General features: G+C 39.0%; 2 protein-coding genes across 2 annotated transcripts; both read left to right on the forward strand.

Moving 5' to 3' along the window:
- Positions 1-1,845: 1,845 nt before the first annotated feature.
- On the forward strand, positions 1,846-2,784 carry LOC132675156 (olfactory receptor 52A1-like). The gene has a single exon (XM_060627588.2). It carries the CDS (start codon positions 1,846-1,848, stop codon positions 2,782-2,784), a length of 939 nt encoding a protein of 312 aa, XP_060483571.2.
- A 6,064-nt stretch (positions 2,785-8,848) lies between these two features.
- Positions 8,849-9,787, forward strand: LOC132677258 (olfactory receptor 52A1-like). Its single transcript, XM_060629128.1, has one exon. It carries the CDS (start codon positions 8,849-8,851, stop codon positions 9,785-9,787), a length of 939 nt encoding a protein of 312 aa, XP_060485111.1.
- Positions 9,788-10,225: the final 438 nt, after the last annotated feature.

Here is a 10,225-nt window from a genome sequence, read left to right on the forward strand (position 1 = left end):
ACTAGGAATGAATGAAATAACTAAAAGCTGTTTTATACAGGATAGCAACTATTTTTTTTCATAAATGGTTGTTTGTTTGTTTAGAGAAGTGCATGGGAAGGAGCAGAGAGAGAAGGAGAGAGAATGCAGAGCCTGACATGGAGCTCAATCTCATTAACCATGAGATCATGACCTGAGCCAAGATGAAAAGTTGGAAGTGTGGGGCACCTGAGTGGCGCAGTTGCAGTCCCTTACCTCAGACCGTGGCCAAGGTCATGACCTCACAGCTCATGAACTGGAGCCCTGCATGGAGCTCTCTGCTGTGAGTGGATCTTCCCCACCCCCCATCCCCGCTCCCCTACTTGCATTCTCTCTCTCCAAATAAATGAACATTAAACAACAACAACAACAACAACAACACAGAATGGGATACTTAACTGACTGAGCCACCCATGCACCCAGCAGATATTTTTCTATTGTATAACTTGAGAATTTCATGATTTTACATATGCAATTCTTAAAAGCAATTATCTTTATCGGGAAAGAACGTTCATACAGGCACTAAGAACCCAAGTTTTGAGGAAATTCAGTCATCAGGGAATTGAAGCAACTAAAGTTTCCTTAGTTGCTCTACAGCCCTCTCTCCTGCATCATTTCTGGAACCCCAAGGTCTGCCTTCTGTCTTCCATTTCTACTTCTATCTTGCACTCCTCTTAAGGAGACTGTCTTTTCACCCCTTTATTTTTATTCATTCTTTAGGCTTGAGCTCACAATATGAGTGAAGCAATCAAATGGTCTGCATATTATTAAGAATCAATGAGCCTAAACTTGCCAATCTTTTGGTGATAGTAACCCTGAGCACTTTCAACCCCAGAAACTAACGTTTATTCTTGCTAAGTTACCTGTTCACCTATATCCCCTAGTCAGCAAGAATGAGTCCTCTTGCCTATGCACTGTTTCTCTAGATTTTTTTGCCTTCTAGAGATTCCTCCCTTCTAGTCATTCTGAAGCATGTATTTCAGAATTTCCATTATTTGAAGTGTACAATTCATGTCAAAGAATTCTGCCATTACTTACATAGGCAAAATAAAATAAAGTATTACTTATAATGTAAAAATCAACATGGAACTTTGATTTAGATTAAGATTACATGGATTTGATCATCTTTTCTCAAGCTCTATTTCACATTTTTTTAAAAGGACAGCCAGTCCTACATAAATACATAATACACAGATACAGCTATCTCCATATATTATGTTCCTGGGTGAAGCTATGTCTATCTCACTTCTCTTTCATAGGAAGCCTTTTAAACCAAAATACTGGTTAGAGTCTGATTATGTGATTGTCCAAACTGATGGTTTCTGACTCCGAGAGTTTGGGGGAAAAAATAGAACACTAAGGTCAGCTGAAATGTGGGATAGGGAGAGATTTATTAAAATCTAATTAAAGTGCAATATCCAAACAAATTAATTTTAATTTAAATTTATAACATTTATAAATTTATATAAATTTAAATTAATAGCAAGTATAATTATTTTATCCGCAGGTCCAGAAGGACATAACCGAAAGATCAGCAATTTACTCCTTTATCTACGTCATCTGGGTGGTTCTAATGCAGTTGGCCTGCCTTGTACATAACTTCTAATTGTGGTACACTACTTATGGATGTCCTTCTTGAAAACAGTGATGTGTAAGTATGGATTTTTTTCCTTTGATAATATAAACGAGATGGATGAGATGGTCTTTGAATTCTGACAAAATCACAGAGACTCACTATGATGACTTTGAATTAAAACAGGAGTAGAAGAGAAGAGTGCCACTGACTGAGAACCTTCTTTCATTTTCATCTGGAGGCCGGAGGACATTATGTCCATTTCCAACATCACCGTCTTCAGGCCTTCTGTGTTGACGCTGATAGGGATCCCAGGCCTAGAGAGTGTGCAGTGCTGGATTGGGATTCCATTCTGTGTCATGTATCTCATTGGTATGATTGGAAACTCCTTGCTTCTGATCATCATCAGGTCAGAGCACAGCCTCCATGAGCCCATGTATATTTTCGTAGGTATGCTGGGAGTCACAGATATTGTACTTGGCACGAGCATTGTGCCCAAGATGCTTGGAATCTTCTGGTTTCATGTGCCAGAGATTTATTTTGATTCTTGCTTGCTTCAAATGGGGCTCATCCACATATTTCAGTGCATAGAGTCAGGCATCCTGTTGGCCATGGCTCTGGACCGTTATGTGGCCATCTGTTATCCACTAAGACATGCTGCCATCTTCACCCACCACCTAGTCTCCCAAATAGCAGCTGTGGTAACACTCAGGGCCGCTGTCCTAGGAGCCCCGTGCCTGATACTGATAAAGTTCCGGTTTCATTTTTACCATACAACCATCATCTCCCACTGCTACTGTGAGCATATGGCCATTGTGAAAATGGCTGCAGAAAATGTACGGGTCAACAAAATCTATGGTTTGTTTGTGGCATTCACTGTTGCAGGGTTTGACCTCACATTCATCACTTTGTCCTACGTACAGATATTTATCACCGTTTTTCGTCTGCCCCAGAAGGAGGCTCGATTGAAAGCATTCAATACGTGCATCGCTCACATCTGTGTCTTTCTGCAGTTCTACCTCCTTGCCTTCTTCTCCTTCTTCACACATAGGTTTGGTGCTCATGTTCCCCCTTATATCCACATCCTCTTTTCTAGCCTCTACTTGCTTGTCCCCCCATTTCTCAATCCACTTGTCTACGGTGCCAAGACCAAGCAGATCCGGATTCACCTGATAAAGATGTTGTATTCATAAAATGCACTGTGATTAACATCTTCAACCTTCTCCTTTATGCAAAATAAGAATCTCTCAAAACAGAATAAAACAGAAAAATGCATATTATTCATGATGCTTGACTTGTCTCCTCAATTGTTTTGTGAAAGTTGCCTGCATTTTAGGCAGTTTTCACATCACAGCCCATGACACCTATCAGTCAGTGCAATTTAGATCCTACTAGGTAATGAGAATGGGAGTGGTAGAAACAGCAATAGTGAATATGTATCATTTCCCTTTTTTTTCTTATTTTGCAATTCCTGATTGAATTCTCTCATTTAAATATTCTTCTCCACAAGGTACCACAATATCTATTTCTCAGTGAATTTCCAAGCACCCAAGACTCATTGTCTTGGATTGTCCAGATACTTTATGAAATCACGTTATTGATTCTATTCATTTCTGGATCATCTTCATCATCTTTAAAGTAAATGTGAGGAGGGGTTCCTGGATGGCTCAGTTGATTAAGTGTCCAACTTTGGCTTAGGTCATGATCTCCTGGTTCATGAGTTCAAGCCCTGCACTGGGTTCTTTGCTGAGAGCACGAAGCCAGCTTGAGATTCTCTCTCACCTTCTCTCTCTCTACCCCTCCCCACTTGTTCACTTCCTTTCCCTCTTTTAAAATAAATAAATAAACTTAAAACGTACAATTAATGAGAGGAAGCATTTTGTTCTTATTCAAACAAAAAACCTAAAGAAACAAAAAACTGTATGCAATCTAATGACACATAGTCATCAAATTTCAACATTTCTGGTGTCATTCAGGGCATTAAGGTTTAAACGGTATGACCAATGCAGTATTCTATTTCACAATTCAGTACTTTTTATGCCCAGTCACCATTCATGTCTTTATTAATTCCTAAAGTGTTATCAAAACCCTATAACATTATAAATGTATACTCAAGAATAGAAGCATATTCTATTGTGTTATATTAGTTTCAGATGTGCAATATAGTGATTCCACACTTCCATACAACACCTGTGCTCATCATGACAAGTGGACTTCTTAATCCCCGCCACCAATATAACCCATCCCTCCACCCACCTTCATGCTGGTAACCTTCAATGTGTTCTCTACAGTTAAGAGTCCTTTCTTGATTTCTATCTGTCTCTTATTTTTTTTTCCCTTTGCTTGTTTGTTTTGTTTCTTAAATTACACATATGCTTGCAATCATGTGGTATTTGTTTTCCCCTATAGGGGGGCTGATTCTTAAGGAATGACAGATGAATTGCTGGTAGGTAAGGACATACCTTGCCAGGTAGATGATCTTGGAGCTTAAAAAGAGAATCAAGAATTGGCACAGTTTTTCTCAATGTAATGCACATCTTGTAGAGACAAGAAAACTACAAATGTCAAGAATGGCTATGGATACTATGCAAAATGGGTGAAGTTTATTCTGAAAGCTATCATAGGTCACTGGCCAGTTTTGACTCCAAATGCACAAGTGTGTGAATGTGTGTATCTATTTGACATACAGCAGCGTATGTTCTCAGTGGACTTAAAACATTATGCTTTAAATCACTCAAGGTTATTGCGTTAATGAACACATAAAGTGTTCTGTCCAAATTAATGACTTGAGAACTTAAGGCTTGTGGGCTGTTCCAAAAACCTGATCTCATGGATCATTTTTAAAAAGAGCATGGAAAATATTCCCATGTGTGCAGGTGTCCATACTTTTATTTATGACACTTAAATCAATGTATACATAAGAATTTATTAGCCTGCATGTCACATGGATGTGGATACTCTGGCTTGTTTCATGGACTGGGCCTTATCAATGAATACTGAATTTGATCACTTTGTAAATCTAGAGGCTATCTTGAAGCATCTTTGGAGGCTGTTTTAAATGTCAGTATGTATTATGGATTGAGCCTAAATATCCATCAACTGATGAATGGATAAAGAAATTGCAGTTTATATACACAATGGAATACTACTTGGCAATGAGAAAGAATGGAATGTGGCCTTTTGTAGCAACGTGGATAGAACTGGAGAGTGTTATGCTAAGTGAAAAAAGTCATACAGAGAAAGACAGATACCATATGTATTCACTCTTATGTGGATCCTGAGAAACTTAACAGAAGACCACGTGGGCAGGGAAGGAAAAAAACAAGTTAGAGAGGGAGGGAGACAAACCATAAGAGACTCTTAAAAACTGAGAATAAACTGAGGGTTGATGGGAGGTAGGAGGGAGGGGAGGGTGGGTGATGGGCATTGAGGAGGGCACCTGTTGGGATGAATTGGGTGTTGCATGGAAACCAATTTGACAATAAATTTCATATGAAAAAAAAAGAAAGAAATGTCCGTACTTATCAGATAGGATTTGCTTGGATTACCAATAGGTGTTGTGGTTCTTTAATAACAATTTCTTTGAAATAAAAGTAAAAAAAAACATCGGAAGTGATTTTAATATTCTAATCAGAGTTCAGCAAACTTTTATGCAAATAAAGTTTGGGTTATCGTGGGCAAAGAAACATTTAAAGACTATTTTGTAAGTATTTATATAAAAAACGACAAAGCATATTTCCACAAAGATTTCGATGAAATTATATATAATTATGAATCATTTATAATTGACACTAATAACAATCAGGTGTGTAGTTTTCTGTAAAGAAAGTCTACTAATCAGGGGAAGGTGGAAATGTCCGTCATAAGTGGTCATTGTGAGAATACTGAATTTACAAAGCTTCAATAAATAAAGATCTGAAGAATGATACTACAAGTGAATGAGTGTCAAATGTGTGATAGAGATCCATTGTGGATACAGATTTTGTCTCCAGAAGTGTTTCAGTGAAAGAAGGGTCACAGACACTTATTTATATGTAACTCATTGGCACAGGAACATACATTTAAGTACATTTAAGTGTCCTTTCGATCTTTTTCCAAATGAGGACAGCAGAAAGAAACTGACAAAAGTAAATGTAATTACTTAATTTTTACAAAAATCTTTTTATTTTGTAAGGAATGTCAAAAAAAAAAAGATTGCATATATTAATTTCTCTACATCTCCACTGTGGGGAAAAAGAAATGAAGAGACCAAGGGGATTTTGCAAGTTGCAGAAATGGCTTCAGGGACATTAGATGTGGATGGACAAAAGAGGGCTTCATTATGAGCTGCTGGGTCCCTGGAGGCTTGGGTTAGTGGCTAGGAAATCTCATATTCAGACCTCCTCCCTCTCCATGTACACTGGGGAACGTTATAATTGCCAATTCAAGCTTAATAAAGTGATGCTGTGTCTAGCAAATATAGACCTTCCTGTGAGATTTGTTGGAGTGTGATCCCACCAACAGGAGCTCAGACACAATTTACAAAAGAGGGTGCAAGTCTGTTTTTCAGGGACAGAAGAAGAGAGGAAAGTCTATTCCAGAGATGTCCACGGTTTGGCAGATGGCCGAGCAGCAAATGGATAAGAGTTCATGATATTTACAGCAGGCTGTTCTAGAGGGTGCAGAGAGAAGAAAGAGATGCTGCCAGCATAAGCACAAGTGAATGAGATGAGAGTCTCAGGAGGAAAAAGAGTGAATGACAGGTGAGTGATGAGTGATGAGTGATGGTGTTACGAGGACAGACCATGGTTTTCAGTTGTCTTGTAAAAACACAACTGGCCCCCAACAACAAAGCATGAAGTCTCTTTCCTCAATTTCACCCAATAATGTTTCACTACCAGCTTTTCCAGTGATAACCACTCCATCCCCCCTGCTCTGTACTCACTTAGGTCCTCTCCCACCTGCCTTCCCACCACCTGTACCTGTCAGGAAATGCTCCTACATCAGCTTCTTTCTCTTAAATATGCCAGACAATGTGAATTCTACTAAAGGATTTCTCTTCTAATTCTGAGTAACTCTAGAAAGAAGAAGTGAATGAAAGAATCCATGATCGAGGAATCTCTAGGATTAAGCATTGGGGAGCAAAGCTTTGGAAATCATGTTTTAGTTGATTAACTAACTGGTCTATTCTAAATATGCATCAGCTGATACAGACTTGCTTCTAGAATGGACCTGTTGAGTGGGTTCCTTCACTTGAGGTTTAGCCACATAAACCACAGCTCTTCCTGCATTACTGGCATTTTTAGTGACGATAAATATATGATTAAATGATAATGGGCTTGCTGACAGAGAGCAACAGTGTTGGACCAACTAGGAAAGAATGAAACAACTGAATCCTGTTTTCACCAAATAGAAACTTTCTAATGTAGCTTGAGCCTTTCTAATTTAAGATATGTGATTTTTAAAAAGCAATGATCTTTTCAGATACAAATGTATCCGAAATAGACTAAGAGCCTAGTTTTCAGAAAAGTCAGTCATCATGAATTGAGGTGATTAAATGTTCGTTAGTTGAGCCATCTCCTCCATCATTTCTGATATCCCAAGTCTGCTCCCTATCTTCCATTCCTACTTCCATATTAGACTCTTGTTGGGAAACATGTCCTTCACCCCTTTATTTTCGACTCATTTCTCATGCCTGTGCTCATGAAATTCAAATGTTCAAGTGATATATATTTCACTAAGAATTAATGAGCTTACATTGGCCAAATCTCACGTTACTGGTATTTGTGAGTAGTTTAAGCCCAAGAACCTAGTCTCTAGTCCATGAATTACCCATGTACCCATTTTCCCACGCGCTGTTGTCAGGAAGATTGAGTCCCCTTGCCTCTATACATTGTCGCCTCTGAGTTTCCATGTTTTCTAGAGATTCCTCCCATCTAGGTATTCAGAAATGGGTATTCCAAAATGTCAGCGATTTTAAGCACACCACTAATTTTCAGGAATTCAATTGTTAGTATGTGGGCAAAATAAAATAGAGTTTAACTACATGTAAAAATGGCATGAAATTTTCACCCAGACTCACCAAAAGTGCATGGGGTTAGATGATCTTTTCAAAGTGGTTCCTTTACTTTCTTTTGAACGGACTTCTGGGGAAGGGAGGGAAGTATAAGATAAAAACAGAGGGGGACAAATCATGAGAGATTCCTGGGAATAAAGAACACTCTGAGGGTTACTGGAAGGGTGGGGGGGGATGGTTTAGATGGGTGATGGACATTAAGGAGTGCCCTTGTTGGGATGAGTTCTGGGTATTATATTTAAGCGACGAATCACTAAATTCTATGCCAGAAACCCTTCCTACACTATATGTTAACTAATGTGGATTTAAATTTAAAAAGTGAAATTGTTATTGGAAAAGAAAAAAAACAAAGAAAAGAGAGACATCCAGTCTTACGTAGATACAATGATATAGATAGATGAATATATTGTGCTCATGGGTGTCACCAGTTTCTGTGTTCTCTTTCATAGGGAGTTTTTTCACTTAAAAAAAATCAAGAAGTAAACAGAAAAAGAGCCTCCTCGGTGTCTCAGTTGAGCATGCCATTCTTGATTTCAGGTCAGGTCAAGATCTTGGGGTTGGTGAGCTCAAACCTCATGTCAGGCTGTGTGCTGATGATATGGAGTCTGTTTGGGTTACTCACTCTTTCCCTTCTCTTTGCCCCTCCTGTGGTCTCTGTCTCTCTTTATTAAAAAAAACACCTTAAATATAAAACTTATGGAGATTTATCTACTAATGTACTTGTCAGAGTCAGATTTGTTGATCCAAAGTGTCAGTTCCAGACCTAGACACAATGGGAATAACAGAATATTATCAGGTTGTTAGAATGTGGAGTACGGACATTCATCAAACTCTGCTTGAAATGACATTTCCAAGCAAGTTTAACAGGTATAATTATTGTAACCCCAGGTACAGAGGGACATAACAGAGAGATCAACAGTTACTCTGTTACCCACGTGATCTGGCTGGTTGTAATGCAATTAACTTGCCTTCTACATAACTTCTTATTGTGCTACACTACTAGTGGATGTCTTTCTGAAAAGAATAATGTGTATCTGCGGATATTTTTCCTTCCATAATATAAATAAGAAGGATGATATGATCTTAGAGTTCTGACAAAATCAGAGACCCACTATGATGACTTTATACAAACAAGAGTAGCGGAGAAGAGTGCCACTGACTGAGAAGCTTCTTTCATTTGCTTCTGGAAGCCCAAAGACATTATGTCAATTTCCAACATCACCGTCTTCAGGCCTTCTGTGTTGACGCTGATAGGGATCCCAGGCCTAGAGACTGTGCAGTGCTGGATTGGGATTCCATTCTGTGTCATGTATCTCATTGCTATGATTGGAAATTCCTTGCTTCTGATCATCATCAGGTCAGAGTGCAGCCTCCATGAGCCCATGTACATTTTCGTAGGCATGCTGGGAGTCACAGATATTGCGCTTGCTACCACCATTATGCCCAAGATGCTTGGAATTTTCTGGTTTCGTGTGCCAGACATTTATTTTGATTCCTGTTTGCTTCAAATGTGGCTCATCCACACATTTCAGGGCATAGAGTCAGGCATCCTCCTGGCCATGGCTCTGGACCGTTATGTGGCCATCTGTTATCCACTAAGACATGCTGCCATTGTCACGCACCGCCTAGTCACCCAGATAGGGGCAGTGATAACACTCAGGGCCGCTTTCCTAGTAGCCCCGTGCCTAATACTGATAAAGTTCCGGTTTCAGTTTTACCATACAACCATCATCTCCCACTGCTACTGTGAGCATATGGCCATTGTGAAAATGGCTGCAGAAAATATACGGGTCAACAAAATCTATGGCTTGTTTGTGGCATTTACAGTTGCAGGGTTCGACCTCACATTCATCACTTTGTCTTATGCACAGATCTTTATCACCGTTTTTCGTTTGCCCCAGAAGGAGGCTCGGTTGAAAGCATTCAATACGTGCATCGCTCACATGTGTGTCTTCCTCCAGTTTTACCTCCTTGCCTTCTTCTCCTTCTTCACACATAGGTTTGGTGCTCATGTTCCCCCTTATATCCACATCCTCTTTTCTAGCCTCTACTTGCTTGTCCCCCCATTTTTCAATCCACTTGTCTACGGTGCCAAGACCAAGCAGATCCGCATTCATGTGGCAAAGTTGTTCTCTTCATAAAATTCACTCTAACTCCTTCAACCTTCTGCCTTAGTAGCAATCTCTCAAAATTAAATATAACATTTAAAAATCCACACTGTCTGCAATTCTTCAGTTTTGTATATTTGTTTTGTTTAATTTGTCTGCATTTTATGGTTTTCATATCATTATACCCCATGACAACTATTATTCGGTCGGTTTTGGGATGCTACCGCCTAATAAGAGGAATAAACATAAAGATCAAAATAGTGAAAATATATTGTTACCTTTCCTCTTTTATTTTTTATTTCCTGGTTGAATTTCTTCTCTATGGATTTTTCTCCAGAAGAATTCATAAATATGCATCTATCACTGAAATTAAATGCAGCCAAACTCTTTGTTTTAGAATGTGCAGGTACTCAAAGAAAACAAGGTGTTCATGTGGCTTTTTAGTCACCAAAAGGTTTTTTTTTGAGGAGG

The sequence above is a fragment of the Panthera onca genome, chromosome D1, assembly GCF_046562875.1.
Source record: "Panthera onca isolate mPanOnc1 chromosome D1, mPanOnc1 haplotype 2, whole genome shotgun sequence".
NCBI classification, from domain to species: domain Eukaryota; kingdom Metazoa; phylum Chordata; class Mammalia; order Carnivora; family Felidae; genus Panthera; species Panthera onca.